The 27,474-nt window shown below is 47.0% G+C and overlaps 11 protein-coding genes across 11 annotated transcripts; 4 read left to right on the top strand and 7 right to left on the bottom strand.

Annotated features, from left to right (window-relative positions):
* The first annotated feature begins 677 nt into the window (after positions 1–677).
* EV420DRAFT_1539120 (cytochrome P450) lies at positions 678–2,982 on the top strand. The gene is made up of 10 exons (XM_060473034.1): positions 678–856; positions 917–1,259; positions 1,311–1,497; positions 1,557–1,695; positions 1,753–1,785; positions 1,832–1,902; positions 1,954–2,098; positions 2,149–2,227; positions 2,278–2,688; positions 2,742–2,982. Exons 1-10 carry the CDS (start codon positions 815–817, stop codon positions 2,939–2,941), a joined length of 1,650 nt encoding a protein of 549 aa, XP_060331470.1. The 5' UTR covers positions 678–814; the 3' UTR covers positions 2,942–2,982.
* Positions 2,983–3,309: 327 nt separating this feature from the next.
* EV420DRAFT_1269405 (uncharacterized protein) lies at positions 3,310–4,407 on the bottom strand (the record flags this gene model as incomplete). The annotated part of the gene is made up of 3 exons (XM_060467503.1): positions 3,310–3,833; positions 3,894–3,948; positions 4,000–4,407. Coding segments are annotated over 3 exons (987 nt in total), but the record flags the coding sequence as incomplete, so codon positions are not given.
* An 8,127-nt stretch (positions 4,408–12,534) lies between these two features.
* On the bottom strand, positions 12,535–13,328 carry EV420DRAFT_1269317 (uncharacterized protein; the record flags this gene model as incomplete). The annotated part of the gene is made up of 4 exons (XM_060467496.1): positions 12,535–12,721; positions 12,774–12,893; positions 12,946–13,144; positions 13,199–13,328. The coding sequence occupies 4 exons, from the start codon at positions 13,326–13,328 to the stop codon at positions 12,535–12,537; spliced, it is 636 nt and encodes a 211-aa protein (XP_060331468.1).
* A 328-nt stretch (positions 13,329–13,656) lies between these two features.
* EV420DRAFT_310471 (NAD-P-binding protein) lies at positions 13,657–15,420 on the top strand. Its single transcript, XM_060481645.1, has 10 exons — positions 13,657–13,775; positions 13,825–13,874; positions 13,931–14,099; positions 14,147–14,154; positions 14,211–14,460; positions 14,519–14,534; positions 14,595–14,715; positions 14,773–14,912; positions 14,962–15,227; positions 15,279–15,420. The coding sequence occupies exons 1-9, from the start codon at positions 13,744–13,746 to the stop codon at positions 15,013–15,015; spliced, it is 840 nt and encodes a 279-aa protein (XP_060331467.1). The 5' UTR covers positions 13,657–13,743; the 3' UTR covers positions 15,016–15,227; positions 15,279–15,420.
* On the top strand, positions 15,060–17,493 carry EV420DRAFT_310485 (uncharacterized protein). Its single transcript, XM_060481646.1, has 19 exons — positions 15,060–15,227; positions 15,279–15,513; positions 15,564–15,642; positions 15,696–15,709; positions 15,769–15,867; positions 15,920–15,929; positions 15,985–16,002; positions 16,052–16,077; positions 16,136–16,161; positions 16,225–16,284; positions 16,342–16,353; positions 16,408–16,423; positions 16,477–16,519; positions 16,570–16,673; positions 16,727–16,786; positions 16,846–16,873; positions 16,932–16,989; positions 17,043–17,233; positions 17,291–17,493. The coding sequence occupies exons 2-19, from the start codon at positions 15,440–15,442 to the stop codon at positions 17,363–17,365; spliced, it is 993 nt and encodes a 330-aa protein (XP_060331466.1). The 5' UTR covers positions 15,060–15,227; positions 15,279–15,439; the 3' UTR covers positions 17,366–17,493.
* Positions 17,494–18,125: 632 nt separating this feature from the next.
* EV420DRAFT_310225 (uncharacterized protein) lies at positions 18,126–19,314 on the bottom strand. The gene is made up of 4 exons (XM_060481643.1): positions 18,676–19,314; positions 18,578–18,622; positions 18,396–18,529; positions 18,126–18,344 (listed from the first exon to the last, which is right to left on the bottom strand). The coding sequence occupies exons 1-4, from the start codon at positions 19,217–19,219 to the stop codon at positions 18,324–18,326; spliced, it is 744 nt and encodes a 247-aa protein (XP_060331465.1). The 5' UTR covers positions 19,220–19,314; the 3' UTR covers positions 18,126–18,323.
* On the bottom strand, positions 19,315–20,741 carry EV420DRAFT_310224 (uncharacterized protein). The gene is made up of 7 exons (XM_060481642.1): positions 20,561–20,741; positions 20,408–20,430; positions 20,257–20,351; positions 19,858–20,189; positions 19,694–19,804; positions 19,495–19,637; positions 19,315–19,444 (listed from the first exon to the last, which is right to left on the bottom strand). Exons 1-7 carry the CDS (start codon positions 20,606–20,608, stop codon positions 19,411–19,413), a joined length of 786 nt encoding a protein of 261 aa, XP_060331464.1. The 5' UTR covers positions 20,609–20,741; the 3' UTR covers positions 19,315–19,410.
* EV420DRAFT_310208 (uncharacterized protein) lies at positions 20,584–21,790 on the bottom strand. The gene is made up of 3 exons (XM_060481641.1): positions 21,475–21,790; positions 20,969–21,420; positions 20,584–20,917 (listed from the first exon to the last, which is right to left on the bottom strand). Exons 1-3 carry the CDS (start codon positions 21,548–21,550, stop codon positions 20,696–20,698), a joined length of 750 nt encoding a protein of 249 aa, XP_060331463.1. The 5' UTR covers positions 21,551–21,790; the 3' UTR covers positions 20,584–20,695.
* A 741-nt stretch (positions 21,791–22,531) lies between these two features.
* Positions 22,532–24,139, top strand: EV420DRAFT_310326 (putative flavoprotein monooxygenase acting on aromatic compound). Its single transcript, XM_060481644.1, has 3 exons — positions 22,532–22,962; positions 23,015–23,302; positions 23,353–24,139. Exons 1-3 carry the CDS (start codon positions 22,684–22,686, stop codon positions 24,010–24,012), a joined length of 1,227 nt encoding a protein of 408 aa, XP_060331462.1. The 5' UTR covers positions 22,532–22,683; the 3' UTR covers positions 24,013–24,139.
* On the bottom strand, positions 24,070–26,115 carry EV420DRAFT_1539097 (Saccharopine dehydrogenase-domain-containing protein). The gene is made up of 6 exons (XM_060473033.1): positions 26,054–26,115; positions 25,753–26,002; positions 25,631–25,705; positions 25,012–25,579; positions 24,797–24,962; positions 24,070–24,744 (listed from the first exon to the last, which is right to left on the bottom strand). Exons 1-6 carry the CDS (start codon positions 26,091–26,093, stop codon positions 24,554–24,556), a joined length of 1,290 nt encoding a protein of 429 aa, XP_060331461.1. The 5' UTR covers positions 26,094–26,115; the 3' UTR covers positions 24,070–24,553.
* Positions 26,033–27,288, bottom strand: EV420DRAFT_310193 (uncharacterized protein). The gene is made up of 4 exons (XM_060481640.1): positions 26,906–27,288; positions 26,623–26,852; positions 26,347–26,570; positions 26,033–26,286 (listed from the first exon to the last, which is right to left on the bottom strand). Exons 1-4 carry the CDS (start codon positions 27,103–27,105, stop codon positions 26,209–26,211), a joined length of 732 nt encoding a protein of 243 aa, XP_060331460.1. The 5' UTR covers positions 27,106–27,288; the 3' UTR covers positions 26,033–26,208.
* Positions 27,289–27,474: the final 186 nt, after the last annotated feature.

The following is a 27,474-nucleotide window of genomic DNA, read 5'->3' as shown; positions in this document are numbered from 1 at the left end:
TATCCTCAGTTGCCAGCCAAGAACATCTCATGGATTTGAAGGAAATGCAGGGACTAGTGAACAGAATAATATAGGAAACAAGCAGAACATCACGTGTACTACCCAATGTCTGTCAACCACACAAAACAATGAATACTCGACGCGTTCACATGTCTTCCGATGAAGCTGTGCCAGCGCAAAGAGTCAGCGGTGGTATGTAAACAGGAACGGTTCCGAGTCGGAAGATTTCGAAATGATGAACGAACTGTGCTAAAAAAGGCTCTGCAGCAGGTAACTGCAACAGGCAAGCCAAGCGGTCGTCGACTCCCAATGTGTTCCAAGCTAGTCGCAAATGAGGGCATATCGGAAAGGTATCGACCAAAAATTGCCGTCGTAGGGTGGTGAGACCGGGCGCAGCAGCAGAGACGAGTAACGCATGTGGTTCATCCTCTACTGCGACCCGACAGAAGCGGCATAAACGCCAATTACGGGGAATGTATGGGCGGTAACGTTCCGACCACCGAAGGATTTCCACACCGAGCACATGAGAGGATATGTGAGCGCTTTCCGATGCGCTGCGATCAGTACATTGAGATAAGAGCGGAAGCAGTATCAGGGGTCCTGGTCAATGCCAAACTTCGGATCTATACTAAACACTGTTCGCTGGATAGATTTCTATCATTATGGATGCCGGAAACCCTAATCATTCTTGTTCCTGTGCACTGTCTAGGTGTATTATTGGATGAGCTTATGCTCTCACCCGTGATGTCTTGATGCTTGCAGCATATAGAAACCAAGGGATTTATCTGACACTGCAGGATCCTGCATCTGAATCATGCCGGCTCTTTGGTCTGCGAATGCTTTTCTCTGTGGTTTGGTACGTTCAGTATTTCCTCCTCAGAACGCGCCAAAATCACTAATCGATTCGTGTTTACAGTTCACAACAGTTTATATACATCGCAAACCTGTCCGCGGCGATGTCGCGCTTTTATCCATGATATTTTGGACCTGCCTTGTCGCTGAATGTTACAAGATCGTCTTTGGAACTTCTTTCCTTCACGCGGTCCAATTTTCGGCATATTTCTCAGGAATTCATTTGTTAACTATCGGCATGCTAACTATTGTGTATCGTATTTGCCCTTTCCATCCTCTTTACCGGATTCCAGGGCCTCTTTTGCATCGCATTACGAGTCTGAATATGGTCCTTATGGTGTCTTCTGGATATAGATATCGCAGGATGAGAGCGCTCCATCAAAAGTATGGGAAATTTGTTAGAACTGGTGAGTTTCATGGACTTCGTGCGAATGAATATGAAATGATCATCTATTCAGGACCTAATACGGTGTCCATTTACAGTTCTCAGCCCATAGCAATGATATATTCGACGGCGTCGGCATGGAATAAAAGTGCTGCATATAATCTTTCTGGGCCGGGATATGGGCTGTTCTTCATCGAAGATAAGGAGACACATAATGTTCGCCAACGACACTTTTGGGCACCAGCATTTACAGCAGAAGCGTATACATACTCCCACTATACCAAGGAGCGAATTTTGCTAATTTTTGTCCTTTTTCTAGACTATCTGACTATGAACCAATGCTTGAGCGCCGCACAGAAAATCTGTTGAAGGCTCTCACGACCCGACAACAGAATTCGAGGTTGAAGAGATGTGTTGACATGTCACTGGCGCTTCAACAGTGGTCTCATGACGTGACGGTAAGAGTTCTTTTACAATGGTATCATGTACATCTAGTAAATATCAGGCCGCAACAGAATGAAATTATCTTCGGGGACACATACGATATGGTAAGTCATGACTACGTCCATGATCACCGAGCTTACGACCTTGTAGGACCTCCTAATGAATGGTGATGATGATCATCTTGTGGAAGGCACTCTTCTTGAAGCTCAGATGTTTGAAGCGTTCGTCGCAGTTGAAGATCATCTGGAATTCTTCTCACATTGTTCGATTAGGTTGGGGGAGTCGCCGTCATTGTTTCATGTCCTCTGGCACCTCCCGGCAACTCGAATCTTTCGCATAATGGACAACGTTGTTCGTCGCAGTGTGGAACGCCGTAAGCGACTGGGTTCTCAACAGGCTGACCTCATGACACATTTGGTAAATTATATTTCTCTACTTCAGCGGTTTGCAATTAATTGTAGATAAAGCTCAGCGATAGACCCAATGGTATCACTAAACTCACCGACGCTGACATAAGGAAAGAAACGATCCTGGCGATTCAAGCAGGTAAGCCCTTCTGCCTGGTTTGATACCTTATCAAGCTCATCTTATACCAGGGACCAACGGGATTTCATCCGCTTTGACATTCTCATTCTTCTACTTAGCCATGAATATGGATGTCCAACATCGTCTACAAGAGGAGCTGAAGCAAGTGTTCCGTGACCGCGAAATCTTGGACTCGAGAGCACTTCAGGACCTTCCGTACCTCAACGCCGTGGTCATGGAGTCAATGCGTCTTGGCGCACCTCTAGGCTCGTTCTATCGTTTGGTTCCAAAGGGTGGTGCGAGCATCGAAGGGGAGTACTTTCGCCAAGACACGATCATTGGTATTCCAGCCTGGGGCCAGATGGTTTCCGAAGATAATTTCTATCCGGAACCATTTGCATTCTTGCCTCAGCGCTGGCTTCCAGACGGACTCGGTGAAGGTTCCCGCCTGAATAAAGGGGCAATGATGACCTTTTCGCATGGTCAGTTTCCTATTGGGTTCATGTGATCACAGACTTATCGACGGCTTTCCTAGGTCCTTTCGGCTGCATTGGAAAGCAGCTTGCGCATTTAGAAATGCGTCTCGTTCTATCGAAAATTCTGCTGCGGCACACTCTGGAGTTACCCCCGGAATTTGTTCCTGATAAGTTTCTCGAGAGCGTACAGAACAGAAGAGTTACTACTTTCCCGTATCCTTTATTAGTAACACTTTCTGAGGAGCACGACGTGCTGTAGATTTGTCTCCTTGATGACTCCTGAATATAAAATTTTCGATCTTGCTCCTATGGTTTCTCTTGTGTCCGGTGATGAGAAAGAATCAAAACTGGATTCCGCCTAAGTGACTTGGGTAAAAGCACCTATCTCCGAGTCTAGTCTGAAATACTCATCGCCGGCTCTACCTATCTTTGGCTGTCGACCAATGCTGATTTCATCATCCTGGAGGTCGATTCCGTTTTTGAGGGAACTGTCACCTATGAGGTACATCACCATACTGGTTGCGATTTGAGTAGTTCTACCATAAATAATTCCTTTCATCTCGAACGTGAGGCCTGAAACATTTTAAATATATTTGTGTAGACTAAAAAACAAAGTACATATCCAGCTCAAAGCCTGGCTCGTTCTAAAAGATCACATTCCTGTACAGGCCGCTGCCCATGATACACTTTCAGAGTTTGGATATGAGAATTCCACATCTCGTCGGAGACCATGGGCGCAGTAACGTAGTCATCACAATCAAGCCATGCCAGAAGCTCTTCCAAGCGCGGAAGGAGAGCCATGGCCGCCTGAGCTTCCATTTTCCTTTGTTCGGCACGCGACAGGCACCCATTCTCGATGTACCATGAAGCATCGGATTTAATAACGCTCGCAATGAACATAGCCATCACTTCTCCATCTATGCCGCTTTGAGTTGCCGCCTCAAAAGCCATACGATGTCCAATTGCTTCAACAAGTAAGGGAAGCTGAGGCAGGACGATGGACTGGATTGTGGCACTTCGGTGCCCGAGCGGATTAGACACTAAAGCCCGGAGTTCTTCTATCAAGGCTGTCTCGTGTCGAGCCAGCAGGGAGGTGGGGTCCTTTGGTGGGGGGATAGAAACACGGCCTAGAAGTATCTCCATCCCAAACCCTTGAAAGGAAAAAAAAAGTTAGAAGAGAGCGACCGCTGGAACACTTCCATGTTACTCACGGATAGAAATAGCTAACAAGTCACCTTCAGCTATGGATGCACCACGCAAATTCGCCTGGGTGAACATAATTACCGAATGAGCAAACATCGAGTACGAATTACTTACATGCAAAGACGATAGCTGATTGACTGCGAACAACCCTTGAGCTCCACACTGGTCTCCAAGAGTCAACGTGATCTCTTTGGCGTGTTTGACAACAGTCGCTTTGAAGATCGCAGCGACACAATGCCGCAGGACAGGATTGGTTTCCGAGATAAAGAGCATCCTCGCATAGGCGCAAAATTTATCAAAGACCAAAGATAGTGTGATTGCGGAAAGCACCGGAATGTACTGAGTGCTGAAGGAAATTATGGGCCTTGAAGAACCGGTGGAAGGGTCTATGACTTGTCTCCGGAGGCTGTATCTTGCCCCAACGCACGAAGCAACGCTCATTGCCGAGACACCGAAGGCGCCCATGCACAAAGTTCCGGTAATAACTCGTGATATGTTGGAGAAAAAAGCAGATCTAGGATCCTTAGCGCTGTTATGATCAAGCTAGTTAGTACGTCGCGTAGATGACGGTAGTGATTTGTAACTGGCTTTGAGATCAAAATATATGGGTTTTCTACCAAAAGGAATCCGAATAGTCGAAGAAAAGCGTTCAGCGTATTCTTCTAGGTCTCAGCAAGCGTTTAGCGTAACTGAATAAGTAGGAACAGACAAGCGTTCAGCGTAGTCTTCCCAAACTTAGGTTCACTCAAATGAGGATAATTCGGAATGAAAATAGGAATGAATTCTTGTAGCTACTGGATGCCTTGTATATAGGCTACATTTTAGTTATCTAGAGTGTTCTAGAGAAGTACAGACTACGCAAGAAAGAGAGAGAAACGTGTAGAAGATATAATACTGCGAGAACATTCTTGATGGACGAGCGGGCCGATTGCCGAGAAAGGAGTTACGGACTCTAAGTATAGATATCCATAACAGAGCCCCCCCAGTCCGTAGCTGCTTCTGTGTGAAATAGGAAAGAGATACTTGCTAGAAACTTCAGGAGCTAGCTGGCTGCTATGTGCACATCGAAATTCTCATTGTTGTTCGTCATTGACAACGCGTTGTGCTGATTGCAGCCATTCCTGGAGGACGTGTGGCGCGTTCCTGAGTTCTTCTTTTGTTTTCCATTCGTCCTCGGTTTCTGGCAGCCCAACCCATCGTATTCGAAATTTCCGGACACGTCTATGCTTTCCTGACGTTTTGAACATTCTTTCCGCTACGATTTTTTCAACATCCATCTCGGGAAGGTCGTCAAAGTCTTGGCGATTTAGTCGCTTTGTAGGCCGATCACCATATTCGGCAGGAGACGCGTGATACTGTTCTAGGTGAGCGATATTGATGATCGGATGAATTCCATAAGACGCCGGTAATCGCAATTGATAGGTTACCAGACTTATCTTCTTGATGACTTCGAAAGGTCCCTCATACTTCATGAGAAGTTTTTTTCCCCGTCCTTTAACCTCTTTCAATAGTTCAAGAGTATGCGGATTAAGAACCACCTGATCTCCTTCCTCAAATTCGGTTAGCAACCTTCCTTTGTTGTAGTTCCTTTGTTGGAAAGCCTGACTTAATTTCAAAGCTTCCTTCGCCCGGGTTCTTTCTGCTTGAAATTGCTCTACGAAGTTGACAGCTTTATCATTTTCATATGAGCTGCGAGTTTGACCTGAGGAATCTCCGTCTTGTTTTGTCTTTCCAAGGTCCCTCGGAATAAATTTGGGGTCCGCTAGCAAGGTAGATTCTGTAGTAGGAAGGAATCCGAATAGAAGATAACCGGGAGCATATCCCGTACTCGTGTGTGGTGTTGTGTTATAGGATAACGCTAGTCCGTCGAGGTATTTGTGCCAGTCATCGCGTTCCGGCCCGACGTAAGCCCTGAGGGCTATTTCCAATCCTTGATTAAGAATCTCCGTCTGACCATCTGCTTGAGGATGGTGTGCCGTAGTCAGGGCCCTCTTCATTCCCATAAGTAGGCAAGTCTCCTTCCAAAAGGAGTTTCTCCATCGTGAGTCCCTATCCGTGATGACTTGAGATGGAATCCCGTATTTCGAAATGACATGTTGAAAGAATAGTCGTGCGGTATCGACTTCAGAGATCGATGTAGAGCAAGGAATAAAGATTCCGTACTTTGTGAGCTTGTCTACTATGACAAGAATGTTATCAAATCCTGAGGAGTTGGGTAATTCGGGTATAAAATCCATGGATACTACTTCAAATGGACGAGTCGGTATGGGAATAGGTTGCAGTAATCCTATAGGACCGTGCCGGCGAGGTTTCGATTTTTGGCATATATCACAAGTACTGACATATTTCTTCAGATCTTTTGACATGCCGGGCCAGTAATGCGTCATTGCAAGCTTGTTGTAGCATTTGTGGTATCCCCCATGTGCCGATTCTGTAAAGGAATTATGTATCTCATCCATTAATTGAATTCGCATCGAAGTAGGTACACAAAGTCGATTATTTCCATTGCTGTCTTCGAAATAAAGTAAGCCTTCATCCGAATAGAAATATTGTGGGTACGGTGGTCGAATAAGGGACTCCGGTTTCTGTAAAGAATTAATGACTTCGGAGAAGTACACATCAAGGGCGTAAGCTTCGTGCCATGAATTCAATTCTTCTTTCGAAATACCCACTAAGATGTTATGTGTTCGGGCTGCCGACCAGGGAATATCGATCTCGAGTTTGTCATTAATATGTGTTATAGGGATGCTACCGAAGTCAACAGCAAAGTCATTAGGATGGGCAACTAACGAGTCCACGAATTTTGCCCCTACAGTGAGAAGTTTCTCCTCAAATCTTTCTCCTAGTTCCTCGAACATATTCCGCATAGGATCCGATTCAAAAGACTTGGTGAGGTCAACCGCAGATATATTCTTGGAGGAAGGGCTATCCTGCGGGGGGAAGCCGTCGGCGAAGTCTGGAGATAGGATCGACGTTTGAGTGGACACGCCCGGCACGGTGAACGATGTGCATATTAGGGTAAGCCGCAAATACGGTGCCCCAAGTCAATAGTCGTCGATTGACATTCTGAAATGTGCGGCTCCAAGTTAATGCCGCATGATCAGTGATGGCCAAAAGCTGTTCTCCTTCAATGTAGGGTTGGAATTTAATCAATGCTTCCTTTAAAGCCAGTGCCTCTCGCTCGGTGGGTGAATAATTCCGTTCTGCAGACTTGAGAACCCTAGACCAGTAACAGACAACTCTTTCAATGTGTACGACAGTTTCCTCGAAGGAAGTAGCCCATGCGTTCACCGGAGGAACATCATTAAATTCCTTGGATAGGCATGGTACTAGCTGGGGAACAGCTTCGCCCTTCTGGTGAGCAGTCTTGAGGCGATCATAGACTTTAGTTCCTCGGAGATCCCGAATAAGAACCGGTTGTACTTGCTGCAGGATGCCTGCGAGTCCATAGTCACATGCATCAGTATAGACTCGATAGGGCAGTCCTCGAGTAGCGTATCCTCGGACAGGTGCATTGGCTAGAACCTGTTTGCACAGTGAAAAGGCTTCGTCGTGTAGATCAGTCCATTTCCAGGGTGTTCCTTTCTTCAATAATTGAAACAACGGATGGGCAATCCAGGCGTAGAATGGAACGTAAGCAGAGAAGTATACCATCATTCCCAAGAAGGTTTGTAACTCTTGTACATTCTGCGGGGTTTCTAGCATCTGAATAGCCTCGACTTTCTCTTGATGAGTTGACATACCTAGACGCGATACCTTCTGTCCTAATAAAAGAAGGGACTGATATGCAAAATGACATTTTGGCAGGGAGAGTGTAATACCAGCAGAGGAAATTGCCTGGAGGACTCGATCAACGTGAGTTAGGTGATCCTCAAATGAAAGTGAGAAGATTACGATATCATCAATGTATACGAGAGCGAATATCCATAGAAACGGAGCTAGCACGTTCTGCATAACTCATTGGAAAACGCTGGGCCCATTACGATATCCAAAGGGCATCCGAGTAAACTGCCATAACCCCCGATGGCAACGGAAAGCTAGTTTCTCCCTCGAATTCTCCTGAACTATCAGTTGCGTAAATCCAGACAGAGCGTCTAGAGTGGTTAGCCATTGAGCACCACTAAGAGCTTGCATGATATCATCCTGCTTTGGCAAGGGAAACTCGTCAGGAATAACTTGTGCGTTGAGTTTCCGGTAGTCAATAACCATACGTGGTTTTCCATTCCTGTAGACGATAAACGCAGGGGCAGCCCAGGGACTATCAGAAGGTTCAATAACACCTAGTTGTATCCATAAATCGAGCTGCTTATCCATGACTTCTCGATTAGCAGGAGATACCGGAAATGGGGGTAAAGAGACCGGTTGTGAGTTCGGTTTGAGTCGGATTTCCACTCTTGCATCGTGAGTTCCGAGTCTCCCATCAAGTCCAAAAGCTGATTTATTCTTGATAATGACTTCCTGAAGCTGTGTGCGTTGCTCGATGGCCAAGTCCGGGGATATGTCTAATTCCTTTAGTATTTGGTCAGATGGAATAGTTTCTGGTGGTGTGTTGGAAGTTTTAGGACCACCCTCGATAGGTTCAGAAGCTGCGGGGTCATCTGGCTCTGACGCATTTCGCTGGGCCTTAGAAGTGATGTCAGATTCACTGCGAACCGTTTCAGTTGTGGCGGATCGGTGGTGATCAAAAGATAATGTCATACTCCGTGCCTTTACCAATTCCTTTATTAACGTCGCATGTGCTTCCTTCTTCGCCAATTCTCCTGTATCTTTGAATCTATCAAGCCAATTACTCGGATTGTGCGCCGTTCCAAGTAGTTTTCCTTGGCTAATTACAATGGGACTATCTGAAAAATTCGAGACGTGAAGGAAAGGGTCAGTGGCTGATATGAGTGAGTCAGGTGAACCGTAGAATTGCCATTGATTGGAATCCTGAAGAATGCTTTTTTCCACAAAAAGAGAGGTACCATTGCTAACAATGTTTGCCTTTACCGGTACCTTCCTGCTGGATTCGGGAGGAATGACTACTCTTTCGGCTGCTCGTACCTCGCCTCTCGATTTGCCTTGCCGTGCCTTCCGCTTGAGTTTCTGGGATCTATGATGGGCTCGTATTTTTGCCAAGCGACTACTGGCTTCCATCAAGACGCGTACCTTGAACACTTGGCCTTCGAAATCGATAGTAGATGGTGCTGTGGAGCTCTCTACTTCGAGTTCTCGGCCGGTATCACCAAATGAAAGGTAGCTGGATCCTCCTCGACGAAGAATAGAGATGGAGTATTGATCAGCGAAGTCGTTTCCCAGAATGAAAGGAGTAGACATCCCATTTACCACGTATGCATCAACATTAATCTTTACTGGTCCTTGCTTGGTAATGAAGAATAGATCGATGTTCACATAACCAGAGATCGTTGACCTTCCTGTGACTTGTATCAGGTTAATTTTCTGACCAATACGGATTTTTGGGTGCGAAGATAGTTTCTGGAGAGTATCATGTGAAATTAACGTGATGTCAGATCCTGAGTCGACGATAACCTTTAGTATGTCTTTATCAATGCCGTTAATTCCTGCGAGAGCGGAAGTGGCCTTACTCCCTAGGAACGTGCAGCCCGAAGGTCGAGGCATATGTTTCCTGAGTTCCAAGAGTGAGCCTCCAGCTGAAGACATAGGCATTTGATAGGTGGTGTGGAAAACTCTTTGAAACCTCTTCTGAACCCTTTCTAGACGCCGTCTTTCCTTTCTGGTCTGCAGATTCGGTTTATTACACCTTGTATACGGTGCGCATGAAGTGTTGGATGCGACGTGGAAGCTCTTGACAGTTGGTGTAGCCTCCTCCTTGTAAATCTCCGAAGCTTGCTGATTAACTCCCCCCAGGGCTGACGATCCGATGTTCCTGCATTCAGCGTCAGTAATCTGAAGGGATTGTTCAAAATCCTGTTCAGCTTCAAGTGAATAGAACAAATCATCATAATCATCTTGTGCTTCAAGGTCCTCGGTAGCTATGGAGGCTAATCGAGTTCTGGCAGTTCTCCTCCCCTCGTCTCGGTGCCTGCATTCGGGATCCCAATGTTCTAAGCTTCCGCAAGTACGACACGGTCTGGCGCCCACTTCACGAGGTGATTTCTTGCGCTTCGTAATATTTGCGTCGTCCTTTGGGAATGGAGGAGGAGGGATTGCCTTTGAGGACCCAATGAGTCGCGTGTGTGATGAATAAGGAGGGTAATTTCGTCGTTCTTGTGCTAAACGGTTCTCATATGCATTTAGATTTCGACCTCGAAAGTTGGGGTCGAGCCTTAGTAGCTGGTCTTCGTGGTATCTGATGCTCGACTGGAATTCAACAGCCGTCTGGTAGAGTTGAGTAGTGAGTACCGTGTTCCATGCTGCAGGCGCTCCATTCATGACTTGAGCAATCAATTCTGAATCTAACAGATCGAAAGCAGTGTTGAGCATTTCCGACTTGCGGATGTAGTACTGACTTGGAGTTTCTCGCGTAAAGCCCGGTTCTCGGTACGTAGCTGCACGAGCCTTGTCTTTCTGACGTTCCCACCAAGGTCGATTCATGTAATAATCCGTAATGGCTTTACGGAGAAGGCCCCAATTTTGTTCAAGTTGAATACGATAAGAGAATGGCAAGGAATAGTACCATCTTTCCGCTTCTCCAGTGAGTCGTTTGGGAACTACTCGTCCTAGCTCATCAAATACTGATTTGCTCCACAGGGATAGATCATTTACCTTCAAAAGCCAGTTAACGATGGTATCACCGTTTCCGTCCCAAGTCGGTACGTCACTCATTTTGAGCTTAGTGTTGAAATGGACTTCTGTCGTGGTGCTTGTAGAATGATTGAACTTATCATTTGGATTACGAGGTGGGATGGACACGTTCGGTTGCTGTGGTTTGGCCTCCTGCTCGTTGCACTCTTGCTCTTCTCCCCCCCAGCCATCGTTGACTGGATTGTCATCCTTAAGAGTCTTTGGGGTTTCAGGGTAGGTGAAGGTAGGTGTCGGTGGCTGATATGAGCTGGAGCGAAGGTTGTCATGCCCGAATTGGCTGAAACCGTGTGAGCGATTAAGCATGGTGTTGACAGGTAGTGAAGGCTGTCCTACAAGTTCTGCGGCTCGCCGCGAGGGAATCTCTCCAAATGAGCGAAATGGTAACCCTTCAGGTTCTCCAGTTGCAGCACGTCGAATCGGGCCCCAATTGATACCATAGTTTTGCGGAGTTGGCGTTGTGCTGTTGCGCAGTAGAGTAGGCTGGCGAGAGGTAGCCCGATGGATTTCCGGATTCAGAGATGAGCGTGCAGTGTTCCTAGCTTGATCACGCTCGGCGATGAGGTTCTTGTCAAGTTGATGTTTCACTTCGTGGTTTCTCCAATCATAACAGTCATCGAGCATCCATAGGAACTCTTCAATGGCTATTCGAAATTGAAGCGCGTATAACTCAAAATCGTTCGCATTGAAAGCTGTGGAAATATCCGAGAGCCAGGATGGGATTGGCAGGGTAAGGTATCCATATTCTCGAATGGCCTCAGCTGCAATATGCCTTCTAGTTGCCATTTTCCCTCGAAAAGCACGGTAGGCCTCGGGGTCAAGCAAATATACTGCCTCGCCATTGTTGTGAGGGGTCGCAACTGCAAGGACATTAGTCAGAAGTGAGTTGAGGTCCTTGATGTCATTATTGAAAGTGAAGAATGCTTGACCGTAATTAAGTGCACGGGCTTTCCTGATGGTGGTTCCTATTTCCGGAATGTCGTTGAGTATTTCAACACCTCTATCCTTCCGTTCTCATGCCTGTGAATGACGAGCGAGGGTGTATAACGGCACTGAGGTAGGCCATTTCTTCTCGGCCTTTACAAGAACGTTTGCGTCGTACAAGTCGGTGTCGAAGGATGTCGAGATGTCTGTGAGTTCATCTGCAAAGCCAGGGAAAGGTGGCTTAACTTCAGTCTCAGGTGGAATAGGAGAGGTGGGATCTGTGGAGGTCATATTAAGGTGATTAGCGCGAAGTAGATTCTCAATGAATCGGGAGAATGCTGAATCAATGTTGCGGTTATCGTCGGTTTCCTTTACAAGGTAGGTCCCAATGTGTCCACCAATGTTATGATCAAGCTAGTTAGTACGTCGCGTAGATGACGGTAGTGATTTGTAACTGGCTTTGAGATCAAAATATATGGGTTTTCTACCAAAAGGAATCCGAATAGTCGAAGAAAAGCGTTCAGCGTATTCTTCTAGGTCTCAGCAAGCGTTTAGCGTAACTGAATAAGTAGGAACAGACAAGCGTTCAGCGTAGTCTTCCCAAACTTAGGTTCACTCAAATGAGGATAATTCGGAATGAAAATAGGAATGAATTCTTGTAGCTACTGGATGCCTTGTATATAGGCTACATTTTAGTTATCTAGAGTGTTCTAGAGAAGTACAGACTACGCAAGAAAGAGAGAGAAACGTGTAGAAGATATAATACTGCGAGAACATTCTTGATGGACGAGCGGGCCGATTGCCGAGAAAGGAGTTACGGACTCTAAGTATAGATATCCATAACAAGCGCCCTCCATATTGCCAAGTAGCGCAGTGTTTGGAAGGCGAACATGATCAAAACTGGTCATCGCGTGGTCCACGGGATTAGACCCGCCGCGTTGAGTCAAGGCTCTGAAAAGACAATTATTTAAAAGAATACACAGGAAGTTCTCGAACTTGGTACCTGCACTGGACACCTGCATGCATATGTTCGCCATCGTGTATAGGAACCAAGAAAGGCTTGATTCCGCGGTCTGCATTGCCGACGACGAGTCGTGCAAATACTATAGCGATGCATGGAATTCCGCAGGGCACTGTTGGGGGCATAAATCTAGAGAGATGATCAGAGTGAGACTATGATCAAGGAAAACTATAAAACCTACTTCGCTGCCTTATTGGAAGGGGTATGAAGGACGAAATCGCCGTTTGATAACATGGTCACTGTAGTTTCGAGATGGAAGACATCGAGACCATGACCAACTTCTGTCAAACAATATTGTCCTCTACATTTCGAAGTCAGGGATTTAGACGTTGTATTCATCATAAGATACGCACGAGACTTTGAATGACAAGAGTTGCTGCAGGATTGGCTTGAGATCGTGTCTCTTTCCAGAGTGCATGGCCAGAGTGCCGATACACAGATTGAAGTGAATGGTAAGAAGGGTGCCAGCTGCACCATCCATGACCAAAGCTGGATCCGTATGAAACTTCCAGTATTTCGGGGACAAGGTCAACACGTCTTCCACAGATAAATCTGTCGAGCAGAGTATAAGCAGAAATTGGAAAGTAAGTAGATTAAGTACAGTACCATAAGCAGAGGCAATAGCCATGGCGCGTTTGTACGAGAGTAAAATTTTGTCAGACAAGGCCAGGGACTCTGAATTGCCGCCAAAGAGAGGATTAGTTGCTAACGCATGCGTCTTTGATCTTTCAGACATCCCATATTCTCCGGTAGCGTGCATAGTTAGATAGGCTTATTGGACAGCATAGTTGCCAGACATTCTTTATACAACTTTGAGAAACACGACTTGCTCCATTCGTGGAAAATCCGACCGAATGCATTTAAAACCTGAGCGAGCGGAACCACTCACCACTACAATGTATCTCTCAAGGATCAATCGATAGGAGAAGGGCGCTGTAGATTGAACTTAAACATGAGACAGCCTGAGGGATAGGATCAACAATCACGATAAGCGGGATCTAGCCAGTTGATCAGATCAGGACCCTCGACACTCCCCGGTGTCCCTGTAATTACCCGAACGGGCCGTTCATCAACCACCGTTCCCATGAGTGTGAGGTACGCTGCACTTTTCGGCGTAATAAGCGCCTCTACAGCCTCAACTACCTCCAGTCATGTCTCCAAGAAAAACAGTGCTCATTACAGGGTACGACCGTCTAAATGCAAGGCTGTTTTACTTAACAATTATGTTTTAGGTGCAGCACAGGCATTGGAAATGCTCTTGCTCGAGAGTTCCACAAACAAGGCAAGCCGGTGCCTTTTTGCTTCAGGCGCATCATGAAATGAAAATTCTGGTTCCAGGTCTTGTTGTATTTGCTACAGCCCGTAATGAAGCTGCACTATCGGAGCTATCGAACGCTGGCATAAAGACCTTTGCTCTTGATGTTACGAACGACGAGCAGATCATCCGCGTTCGCGACCAAGTAGCAGAAATCACTGGAGGGAAACTCGACATATTGGTTAATAACGCGTAAGCCCTCACTTGCTTATGTTCTTCCTTTACTCATCTTGGTATAGCGGTCAAAGTGTGTCTGTTTCTCGAAGCATATTTCTTCATCTCTATCTACATGGATATCTCTAGCTTTTTTATCATCCGCAATTGATCTCGATATGAACCGAGTACAAGATCTCTACAACGTCAATGTGTTCGGCGCGATGCGTATGGTCAAAGCATTTGTGCCCCTTCTCATTGCTTCGGGTGACGCGTGTATTCTTCAAGTCGGTAGCGTTGCCGGTGTAACGCCATATCCCTTCGGTTCTACATACGGTTCCTCGAAGGCAGCTCTTCATGCATTTGGGAACACGCTGCGTATTGAATTGTCTCCTTTCAAGTGCGTTTACCTATGCTCTGAAACTGACCCATCGCGTAAACAATTCTTCCTCGCATAGTATCAAGGTTGTCAATGTGAGCGTTGCATTAAAAATCAAGTTATTCATCTAGTAATCCAAACTTTCACTCCTTCAGTTATGTACTGGCAGCGTGAAAAGCGACATCATCGAGACTAAGCTGAATCCTCTTCCGGATAACTCGTTGTACAAATCCATCGAATCTATCGTCCTTGGAAAGCGAAAGGAGGTATCTCAAGGTCTTTGTCCTCCAACATTTTCCGTTGTTTCTCATCTTATGTCTTGGATCCCTTCAGGAGGCGCCATGAGTGCTGAAGACTATGCCAAGAGCGTAGTACCGGAGGCTCTCAAAGCCAACCCTCGGGCATGGCTTTGGGCAGGAAGCAAATCATGGTTTGTATGGACAGTGGATACTTTCCTCCCTCGTACTGCTTTTGTGAGTGTCTGGAAAACGACTCTCTGCTTTTTCTCACGGAACAATCTAGGATAACATGATGAAGAGATGGTATGGCATGGGCCATATCGGCTCTAGGCTCTAAATTTAGGTCCTTCAGTACGAGTGTTTTCGATAGATTCCCGTGAAGCACGCTTATGATCCACTTTGCTGTTGTTGTTTATCGGAGGAAATCAAAATTTAGCCCCATAGCGTGACATCCAGCGACGCCGACAATTGATCATCAGAAAACCTAGCGCCGAGAAGGGGTTGGGATTCAGATTGTGCCATTGTAGCTGGCGCTATGGGCGTACTTGCGTTCGTCTATTTTTGTGCCCTTTTCTGCTTCAGCTCATATCGTAATTACAGGTCCGCCGCAGCTACCCATCAGAGACTGAGACCATAATATCAATAACTAAGATCTGTGCGGGATTTCATTCAGTGCTGACCACGATTAGGTCCTGTTGAATTGGATATATATCTCAACCGTAAACCCAAGAATGTAACCGCTATCCGTGGCTCATCCAGCTATGACCTCCGTCCATCTACCAAATATGAACATCATCCTTGGGGTGCCCTATATTGGTAACCTCTTTGAGGCTGCGTGCGTCTCCTTCAAGCGCGTGTCGCGCCGCTTTGTCTGATCACATACAGGTTATATGGTATAACTCTCATGCAAACGTTCCTGTACTTTCGAAACCAACGCTCCGATCCATGGTACTTTAAAGCTCTTGTAGGTGACTTCTTCTCAATATCGTGTATCCTATGACAAATTTCCATATATAGGTGATATCAGTGCTGTGCGTCAGAGCATTAGGGTTGCCTTGTGCGTATGTGCTGACAAAAAATACACGGACAGTGTTCTAGATACGACTAACCTGATCATGTCGGCAAACGCGCTGTATTACTACATGATTTCCAACTACATGAATCCGGCATCTTTGCAAATACCAGTTTGGTGTGTTTCTTCCTTAAGTGTATCGACCTAGTTCTCAAAAGGTATTCTTCAGGAATTTATTCGTAGGTGCAACGTTTGATATTTAAAAAAAGTTTTACTCATGTTCCCTGACATTAGGGCTTGATCTATGTCACGGTAAGAGCCTCGCGCTATTCATATTTACCCGCTAATAATTTCTCCGAAGACCATAATCGGCTTGCTCGTGCGAAGGTGGGTTCTACGCCGTCTCATTACCATTTTCCCTTTAATAAAAGTCCATACCTTGAAGCTTTTTTGCAATGAGGATCTACATCTGTACGTTTTCTTATGCTTAGCTATCTCTTCCTTCCCACTTATTTTGTTTTTGGTTATGATCAGTAAGCAAGAGGAATAAGATCTTAACTGGGTTTTTTATTGCACTCATCTTCGAGGTATTTGGTGAGCATCGTAACTTTTATTGAGCATTGCAAAAATGTTTACATCTTATGTATCTAGCCGGTGGAATGAGTGCGTACAAGAACATACGCTACTTATTTGTATACTAATTCCTGGCTAAAACAGTAAACGCGACACTTGGGTGTGTAGCACCCTTGTACCTTTGTGCCCCTGATACTAATACACATCAACTAGCTTGGTGAACGGGAAGAGCTTTCACGTTTTCATTGAAAAAGACGTGAGTCTTCACGCATCAGAAACCTCATTGACCTAACGTTGCCGTTCTAGTTGTGGATTATGTATCTTGCATTGGTATCTATTACTACTGCCGATGTCTCAATCGCCATCGCTCTGTGCTGGCTCCTGAGAGCCAACCGCACGGGGTTTAAGAAGTCTGTTTGATTTCTTGATTTGATTTCTCCCTACATGCTCATAACGTAATCAGGACAGATTCTATGGTGAAGACACTGATGATATATTCCATCAACGCTGGTGCACTCTCAGCGTAAGTGAACTACCTCTCCGACTGCAGTATGGCTACCCAAGGGGCTCATTTCCCAACAGCGTCACGGCCACTACTACCCTCATCACGGTAACTTTTGTGCTGCCACAATGGTATTCTACCATAATCTGATCCTCATATATATTAGTTCGCCTTGTTCCCAACTTCACTCATATATTTAGGAGTGTTCCTCTCTCTCGGAAAATGTGAATGGTCTTACTATTTATTACCAGTTCGTCCGCGACTGACATTTAATCAGTGTATACAAACTCGCTGTTGGCATCTTTGAATGTCCGTGACAGCGTGCGCGCAAAAGGGTCGTCTGATGTCTCAAATACGTTTGGATCTATGGCCACCAGCACTACACGATCTTATCCGATTCCCTTGGAACAAATGCAGTTCTCTTCGAGCCAAAAGAATGCGACTATGGACGAGTCTGTAGTTGAAAAAGTATGTTTCTTATATCCCCTCACTGCTACGAGTATATCTGATGTTGCATTTCACTAGAACCCGGGCCAACGACTTCTTGTCAGCATCTCCAAAGAGTCTGACACAGTTTTTGATCCTCACGTGCATCCTTGAGGATAGAAAGCGGCTATGTAACAACCCCGTAAGCTTTGTGATTGTAACGGCGTCGTATATAAGTATCTAGATGGTATCGTGTCGTGTAGTGATGATGATGATAGGTTTTTATATAGAGCTGAGCTGAATCATGTGCCCGCTCAACCAAGCCGTTTCATAGAACAAAATTCGGAGGTGTATTATAGAAGTGCACCAGCGCCAACCTTTACGTGGGGGATACTTGCGGTTGTGTGTCCGGATGTGCCTCTATTATTCTGTCTTGGTTTTTCTCTGTATCCTATCCGCGAGTGAATTCGCACTGAAGATCGAAATGGGCGGACTCGCGGTTACAAACAACGGCATAGTCTGAGCGACCACAACGAAACGGGTTCTCTTCATTATCGAATGTCGAAGTCGTTGTGCTTGTACTAATTGTTGACTCGGTACTGGTGGAGCTTGAGACGCGTACTTAGGGCGACTTGCACTTGATTTTTTCGTCGATTAGACATATACTGACTGATGTATCTGATGAGGTGCGCCTACGTAATTGTTCCTATGGGAAAATCTCCGTACGACACAGCGCGGAAAAGGCAATTCTACCTACTTTTTATAACCTCTATATTTTCCGAGTCAGATCTAAAAGAGGAACTAATACAGAATACGTGAAGCGGATAGCGGGCATCAAATCATAAAAAGCTCACTGATATTTTTCGCTAAAAGTATATGGATACTAGTCCATAGGAGTCGCTAGACGCCCATATCAAGGTTGATGAGCTCGACATCTCCATCATGTTAGTGGGAACACGGCTTCGCCAGCGTCCAATGGATACTTATAATTCCCTGGCACCTCTGGAGCTGGACTTCAGTAGGGACAGACTGGCGCTTAGGCTTCCGCTGTAGAACCCTCTGTTGTAAAGAACGTTGACATTGATGCGGATTGATACAGGTGGGTAAAAGTACAGGAAATGGAATGCCGTCATCAGTCTACCTTGATCTTTCTCTACGCAAACTTTGTGAGTGAAATGAGGAAGCTGTAAATGGGGCACCTCACGTTTTTAAGCAATGACGTTGTTGAGCAACCAAGGTTCGATTGATCGTCAAAAGACTCTCCACCACCAATCCATCCGTCCAAGTGAGGAAGTACGTATCTCTCAATGCATCCGAAGACGTAACCGATCGGGTTCTCTGATTATGAAGTCAAGACAAGATGCGGGAAAGGATGATTCTACATACTTTGAAAGCAGCTGTGGAAATAGTCCTGCAATTCTAGCAAAGGTTCTGGTCCAGGGATTGTAAAGTGAACGCAATCAGTGCGACATAGAAGGACTTACTAAGATTGCCTAGCAGCTCTAGAAGAATGCTTGTCCAAAGAAGCCGCTGGAGGTCTGTATCAAGATCGACCAGCTCGATATCGCAACGTAATGGGAATAGGGTATCGTTTAAAAGTTTCTGAAATTCTGGGGAGTGCGTGGTGCTCGTGAAGGACCGAGTAGGCGGAGGAGGAGCTTCGTCGCCGAGCATGAGCTTGACGGGCTGGTACTGACAATAGGCAAAGAAATCTTGGGCCTGCATTACCGCATCAAAACCTTCCCAGCGAACTACACTGAAAGCGCTAGCGGTTGCTGCAGCCCTGATTCGTGGTATTTCTGGATGGAACTTTTGCAATTTAGGGAGGATTTCTACATGAAACTTGGTGAGGGCAGCAGCTAATATGGGAGAATGGACAGTGTGCATTTCGGTCGCATCTGGGGGAATTCTCTGCCATGAGCAGAAGGGGCCATAGGGAAAACTAGAATTTAGTAGCATCCACGGGCGGTCGCCAAACTTGGAGTGGGCGGGGCGAGGCTTCAAGTACAGTTTGATGTCGACGTCCATGTGAAACTAAGAAAGGGGCGAAACTGTCAGCATTTGTGCTTGTTTGCATAAACATGTCGCGACGACGCTCCTGCTCTAACATCTCTAGTGGTTTAAGGGACGTCGTCCTCCTCAAATTCGAACTCCTGGCTACGGTACCAACGATGCTCGCCCTTTCAAATCTGGCCTTCACGCCTTTGCCGATAAACACCTCAGTCGACACTTTGGGGATACAATACTGATAACCTACTCAAAACATGAGTGCACAGTTCCGATGATCCTGGTACAAAACCTACCTGTCTCGGAGAAGGTTCAAAGCGTCCTCGCGTTCTGCATCTCCCACAGTAGTTGACAGAATAGCGTACACTTCCTGCAGAGTGTTGCATGCCTTCACCCAGTCCACCCAGTCGTCTCCCTGACTTGATGTGGTAAATGGAACCTGAAATTATTATCAAAACCATGCAATTACGGGTTCACGGGAATGAAAGCACAAACAGGAATGTTCAGTAAGCACTCTTGAACCATCTTGAGAATCGCTGATATCAGCGTTTTTGTCTCCGCATCGAAACAAGATGTCGATAAATCGAGGTTGAAACTGCGATACGCCTAGCATGAACGGATAAGTATATCGACCTCTCGAGAAATTGGAAATAACGAGCCTGGACCTCTTCGCATCTCATTAAGAAGGTGTATTCACCGGTGTCGACCCTAGTCTCCAAGGCATGAAGGCGGACCATGACGCTACTATCGTTAACTTCATATCGCAAAATAACGCCGGGTGCTAGATCCTTAATCGAAGCCAAGTCCAGCTTCCCGCTTCTGTTCGCCAGACCATCCTCGGGAATCCACGCCAATCCAATGTAACAGAGGACTGTGTGGGTGATTCCGACCGCCTTTCGATATTCTGTTACCCTCTTCTTTTTGGCCCCCGGCACTATCCTTTTGAATGATTTGATAATTTTGTGTTGATAAGACGAGGTGACTCGGGCTGCTTTGTAGCGGACATAGGGGAAGAGCAGTTAGCGAGCTGTATATGAAAGACGAAGGTTTTCTCTGACAAGTGCAGGGCCTCCCAAAGGGCGTAAGTGCTCTGCCATGGTCTCTGAATAGCAATAGAGTCCCTCTAGCAATATCGAGAAGAAATCGGAGGCGACTATAGGTCCTGGCTCATGAGCGCGTCGTATATACACGTGCAGGAGTAGCACGCACAAGATGATAACATCAAAGCAGTCCTTAGATTACCAGAGTTTTCGATGTCAAACCCGAGCTTTGCAGCCAGATCGAAGTTCCCTAGGGATATGAATTCATCTCTTACATCGCATTTCAAGTGAGAAGAACCAACGTCATAAAACGCAATCATACCTGTGTAGCAATAATAGAAGCACTGCGACAAGTCAGAGACTGTGGCATGTACTGGGAACGAGAAACCCGATAATTTCTCGTTCAGTGCAAAGATCTCTATGCAAGGCATCAGATTCGAGACTCTGCTAGAGGTATTTACTCATCGCTCATTTCTGCAAGGACTTGTGCAAGAAGTTCTGGAGAAGGACGCTCTAAACAGAACCGTTGCTTCATTATGATGAAGATGAGGATCGTTTTGTGTTGGTATCTAATCATGATATCTATGAAACCTCCCTTGGTAGTTCCGTCGAGACATAACTTGTCGCTGATGTATGTGTGTAGAAGTCCCTCGAGCAACAAAAGGCTCTTTGTAACTACCTAAAGAGATATAATGGCTCAAAGTCGTAGAGTGGAAATACACGAGCTTACCGGCATAACATGGTGATAGGTGCGACGACAGACACTGGTCTGCACGCTTCGCCTGATCATATCGTGCATTTCTTCTTGGACGGACTCTGGAAGGTTGACGCAGGTGAGGCTTTCCTCCCGAAATTGCTCGTCGCCATCATCACTGTCCAACCCCAAGTAATCGCAAACGTCCCCCCAATCTAGACCATAGAATGTCGCCAACAATTCATCAGCGGCTTCACAATCATCGAGCTTGAAGGTTTCAATCATATCTAACAAGTCATGAAATATAGCGAAAACGCTCCGCTGCAAGAAGGTGGGCGCTTCTTGGCTGGAGCCAGCAGAGTATACGTCACAGAGGAGTTTTTGGATTTGTACTGCCGTTAGCTGTGTGGACCTTGGCGCGTCTGGAGCCGCGTCATTCTGGAGGGGAGCTTCCCTTGTCGACATTCGACGCTTTTTCAGAGGATGTGCTAGAAGCACATATTAGCATATGGTTGTGCAATAGCGACTGGGACGAAACTCACATAACTTTGATTTCATACGACGGAAAATACGGCTGAAGGAGCATCCGTTGCTGCTAATCCGCAACTTTTGGGCCATTTTTCGTCTTGGCTAGCGAGATGACTGTTGTTGCTAAGGTGAAACTGGTTTGGGCGGGAGTCCAGGTTCGGACTGACGACCTCCCTATGACTGTTCTCTGCATGCAATCATCCCAGAACGAGCTACGGGGTCCAAACCATCACTCTCTACTCACACCGGCATCGACATCGATACTGGACCTCTACTTCTTGTCTGACGACTGTACCTCCACGTCGCGTTACTCTTGCTTTGGGTACCACCGGGAATATTTGCAAGGACTAGTGGGACCCGTTCTGTTTTCTTACGAACATTTACACAAAATTTGTTCGAGGCCTAATTGTACGTTTTGTGCTCCTCCCTGAAAAAAGCATTGAAATCAATCAGAAGAGAACGCAATGCTCGACGTACCTTGCAATTTTGACTGAGTGACTGAGGCCATCTTTGGAATCGTCTCCAGCCCTTTGCACCGTCGCGTCCTTATTGTATGCATCTGAAATAACAACCTTGGAGGATGATCTTCTATCGTGGTCACATCGTTGACGAAGTATCCGCTATTCTGGGGCGGGACACTGCCAATTTGGTGCAACGGTGGGAAGTTCGTCAAAAAGCAGGTGATGGTCGAGGTTGAAGCAGCGAATTTCTAGCAATATGCGTCTGAATTTATGGGAAATACGTTCCGCGACTTCGAAAACCGTTGGAGTAAGGAAAGAAAGGCCAGTTTGTATTATGTACCTGCATATTTATTTATTTATTCACCACTTTGAGGAAAAAATGGGAAATGATTTTCAAGCGATGATCTCTTCCTCTTCCTACCACCACCATATCTACCTTCAATGTTGTCGACTTTGAAGCGTCCTCACAACATACCTTGACGACCATTCTCCTCACCATGACTGCCATCGCCGCTTATGCATGCGCTTTCAGTGAAGCAGCGCCCATAGGGCCGTCATACATTGTTTTTGACGCTGAAGGTGCTCTAGAGATTTCCCAAAACATACTAGGCTGTCGCCATTACCACCGATGCCCCGGATTGCAACGTACACAAATCCAGCACGCCGCGGGGTGCGCGAAGCTCTAGACCGATTTGGATATCGGATCCGGAGCTGTTGATAAAGGTGAATCAAGCTCCTTTGATCGCCATCCTCCCTCCCACCATGAAGGTATGCATCATCGGAGCCGGTATGGGTGGGCTGGCAGCGTCCATTGCCCTACAGCAGGATGACCACGAAACTGTTGTCTATGAGCGAGTCTCGGACCTCCGACCCGTTGGTGCGGCTATCTCAGTCTGGTGTAACGGCGTCAAGGTTCTTGCTAAGCTTGGGCTACTTAAGCAGGTGGAAAGGGTGTCTGGTCAGATGAATAGGATGAGCTATCGGAAGTGGGATAGTGGCGAGGTGTACTGCGATTTCAGCTTGCTACCCCTGTACGAGGAGGTACGTGGGATCTCACTGATGGTTAGAGCTTGAACGGAGAATTTGTTTGCAGGTGAAACAGCGGGCGTATCCTATCGCACGAGCTGAGCTGCAGAAGATGCTCCTCGATGCCAATGCTCCAGCACCTATCCACCTTCAGAAGCGCGCCGTATCGTACTCGACTTCCGAGGACAGCGTTACAGTGTCGTTTGAAGACGGGACGACAGAGACAGCCGACTTTGTCGTTATCGCAGATGGAACACATTCTAAGCTGCGCAATCAGGTCACCAAGACAGAGATCGAGAGAGATTATGTCGGATATGTGAACTGGAACGGGCCTATCGAAATGAAGGAGTTCGAGGTTTGATTTACGCTTTTCTGCTTATATTTTGATTTCATGTCGAGCCACAGGGACTGATATCAAACGATAACTGGACGCAATTTGTCGGAGAGGGCAAGCGAGTGTCATTCATGCCCATGTCAGCGACACATTACTACTTTTTCTTCGACGTCCCTCTTCCTCTATCTTCCGCGCCTAAACGTCCAGAAGAATACCGCTCTACCCTCGCGAAACATTTTGGTCACTGGCATCCAGCTGTCCAAAGACTTGTTGAGCGGCTGGACCCCTCCAAGATGGCACGCGTGGAAATACACGACACCAAAAAGCTTCCCACGCTCGTCGACCTTGAGTCAGGGCGTGCCCTACTCATCGGCGACGCCGCGCATGCTACCTGTCCAGACCTAGGGCAAGGAGGCTGTCAGGCGTTTGAAGATGCGTTCGTTCTTCAACAACTGTTCCGTGAGCACCGGATATCTCCTGCGTCGCCGTCGACGAAACTAGATATCGAGACCCTTCGTGCTGTGCTCCGAGATTTTCAGGATCAGCGGGGGGACCGCACGGCAGAGCTGGTGTTACGTGCGAGGAAGCGGTCTGGGGTGACACATCAGCTGGGCGACCCGCAGGAGACACTGGATTGGTATGAGGAGCTCAAGACGGAGGACGGGACAGGAATTATGAGGGGAATGATCAAGACAATCCTTGGTGCACCGGCGCAACTAGACCATCCTTAGATTTATTTATGGCTTGGAATATATAGAGGTAAATTGAAATAAATCTAAACCAAATGTACCTCACGTGAGAGACGCGACGCGAATCGGAAATCGGAACTGGTTCCTTCCTGCCGCCATGCAGAGACTCCCTGTCGTTGCCAACTCTGACTTTTCGTCCAATTCCGCTACTTCTAGGAAGATAGAAAAGATGAAAAAGGACAGTTCACCAGGTGCACTCCGAATTCCATGCAGCTTTCCCTCTTATTAACATCTCTTCAGTATCCCAACAGGTAGCTTATTGTTCGACTCGCGGAGCTTATCCACTTCAAGGCATATCCAGGTGCCGATATCGTCAGTACCACTGACCCAGAAATACAAGATTCTTCGCCCATCTCCTCTACGGCCTGTATCTCCTGCGACGCTCGTGGCGCTGACGGAACCGTTGCTGATGTCGTGGTGCTTTGACGATTCCTGGCTCGAGAAACACTTGTGACATACATATCCCGGAAATAGTTCGTATATGCGTCCAAAGATCCAAGCTCGTAACTAAATAATGCAACACTCAAATCGTCTTCCTGTTATCCTGTCCGTCCTTAAGGATGACGCTCTCGATTTCAATGTGCCCTGTCGCATTCAGCCGTTCCGCTAATACGTCTCCCATCGCTGAAGCTGGCGTTAGGACACCACCGCGCCGCGCAAACGGCCGAATCGTCTCTGGGTGAAGAAGACATAGCGCTGCTTCTACCACCATAACTGCAAGATCCACAGAGTTAGCGTTGCCTACGTAGAATGGCGGAAAACGTACCGCAGGAAAGAAGATACCCTGGATCTCCGTGCCCTTTAAACGTTGTCTTGGCGTACGAAGACCCAGACCGTGTGATATTGACCACTTCCAGACCGCCCAGTTCGACTTCTGCGTCGGTAGGGCCTTCTCCGGGTTTGCGAAGAAGCTTCTTGACGACGAAGCGTATCTACGCGAGAGTGAGCATCGAAAACTGCGTGACTGGCATTGACACACACCGGGGAAATCATCAGGCTCATCATGCCCAAGAGCAAGCGTAATGGCGCAAAGACAGCCACGAGAACGTTAGGCCTGATAGCCAGCTCGTCATACGTGAACAGAGGACCATACCTGGCCTTCTCAGCCGCCTCCAGCCGCTCCGAGTCTCCTTCCAACCGCGCCTCCATCGCGTCATACTCAAGCAGCCCCCACGTCCGCTGCACGATCGCCCTATCCACGTTCGCCATGAACCACTGTCCGCCCACCAATATCTCGTTACTGAAAGGTATGTGCAGCTTTCGTACGAATTTGAACGGCTTCTTCTGAGGAACGCCGACGACAGGGCTCAGAGCGTGATTAGACATAGCCCAGCGAAGCTTCGCAGTCGGGACATCCTCGATCATCGTGAAGATTGTCGCGAGGCTGCCTCCTGAAGCTGTTCCGTCAAAGTGCCATGCGGTGGTCGAGTTGTCGATGGGGCCCTGAAGGGTCTTGGAAGCGAGGTAGACGCAGAGGTCGCTGGGTATACAGTCCATCCCGCATGTCGGCACGATAATCGAGCCGGTTTTGGTGGCGAAGTAGTCGAATCTGCGGAAGCAAAGGTTGTAGCAAAAATGGAGAGGTAGAAGAGAGACGTACTCTTGAATGATATCCTTCACCCAGAAGGGCTCTCCAGTGAGGTCAACGTAGTGTATGCCATTCTGTACACAGGCCCTGCTGGACATCAGCAGAACGAATAGAGAAAGAAAAGGACCACACACCTAACCACCGGTGTGCCATACGTCCAATATGGACCAACAGTATTGATGACGACCTTGGTCGTTTTTACCGCCGCCTCGACCTGATCCGGTTTCGTAACATCCACTTGCAGCACATCGACCGACTCTGGCAGTGAAAACTCTGCGACGATGGCGTCGAGAGCGTCCTTCCTGCGGCCGGCGATGGAAAAAGTAAAAGTCGAGCGTTGGAGATGACTGCAGAGATATCGAACAGTTTGACGACCGGTTATTCCTGTTGCCGGACGACGTTAGACAAGAAAAGTAAATCCCAGGAATTTGTTACCTGTTGCACCAAGGACAAGGAGGTCGGTTTTCTTGTTCATGGTAGTAGTGGTAGAGAAAGAAAGAGTAGTCGAGGCGAATTGCGGATTATAATCATATGCATGTGTTCCAGTTGGAACCGGCTACGGTGACGTATTGGTACAAATTACTATTTATTTACTCAAAAGCTGTCCCATCCATCCGTACTCCCATGTTTTGCTTTATATCCATGCCCAGTAATTTCATCTTACCGGCCTAAAGAGAAAGAAAGAGGTCACCTCCAAGACGATTTATTCACTAAGAGACAGAACTGACCTCGATTCGTTCATTCTGCACTTTTCTCAGCTCCATAAGTTGTTCACGGCTCATGTAGCTCTCACGCTCCACCAGTTTCTTCTTGTGGGCGCCACTGATCGCCTTCATGTCGGCTTGAGGGTCATACATGTCGTCTGATGGAGGAACGAACTCTCCCGAGCGCAATGCAGACATGCGCCGTTCGTATGCCTCCATGTTGTAGTATTTCTCATGGGGGAGCGTTGCTAGAGTACGGTAAACATTTAGCGAGAACAGACACTACGAGCAGGAACTAACCGGTATTGAAATCTTCCACGAACCGCACGAATTCCTTCTTGCTCTGATCCTTCGAAATTGTTTCAGGGTTTATCTTACGTTCTTCGACAAGCCATGTATGGAATTCCGGGCCTTTGGAAAATATACTGAAACGTTGGTGAACGAATGGTGAAACGACGAGTCGACAACGCGTACTCAATCTCAGATATGATTCCGTATTTGCCCCACTGAGGAACCACGGCTTTCTTCTTCTTCAAGTGAACGTAAGTGCAAGATAATACGAAAAGCAAGAGGATATGCACACCTTGCGTTCCTTCTTTTCCCTTTTCCGTTCCTTTCTTTCTCGTCGTTCCTTGCTGTCCTTCCGCCGTTTCTTCCTCTTCTTGTCAACGGAAGATGCACTGGATGACGACGACGACCTATTTCTCCGTGGCCTTCCTTCTCTCTTCCGCCGGTCACGAGAGGTCGACCGTCTCCTGTCCCGAGAATCTGGTCTCCTTCCATCACGAGAAGTTGACCTTGAGTATTTCCGCCGCTTGTTTATTGGGCTCCGACTTCGACTTCGTCTGTAGGTGGGAGCATGTGGAGGTGAGTGCTCACGCCCCCTCCTTCCACGTTCTGGGCTGTGATCGTCATAGCGCCGTCTAGGTGAGCGGTCTCCAGGCATCCTGTGGTCGTAGCTGGTAAAAGGTCGCTTTGTTTTGATCCAAGGCCACTAATCAATCGATGACGCATAGTTTTCGAAAGCCGATTTCAATTTGCAATTGATTTACAGTCGAGTTCGGTTCGACCTTCAAGCCACTGTGCGCTTTCCGTCTGTCGTACGTTCCATTCCTGTATAGAGCCTTTTGAGCGGGGCTGGTCTGGTGATCT

This window comes from Desarmillaria tabescens, assembly GCF_030435595.1.
Source record: "Desarmillaria tabescens strain CCBAS 213 chromosome Unknown EV420scaffold_15, whole genome shotgun sequence".
Classification (NCBI taxonomy): Eukaryota; Fungi; Basidiomycota; class Agaricomycetes; order Agaricales; family Physalacriaceae; genus Desarmillaria; species Desarmillaria tabescens.
This window is presented reverse-complemented; position numbering and strand designations above follow the sequence as displayed.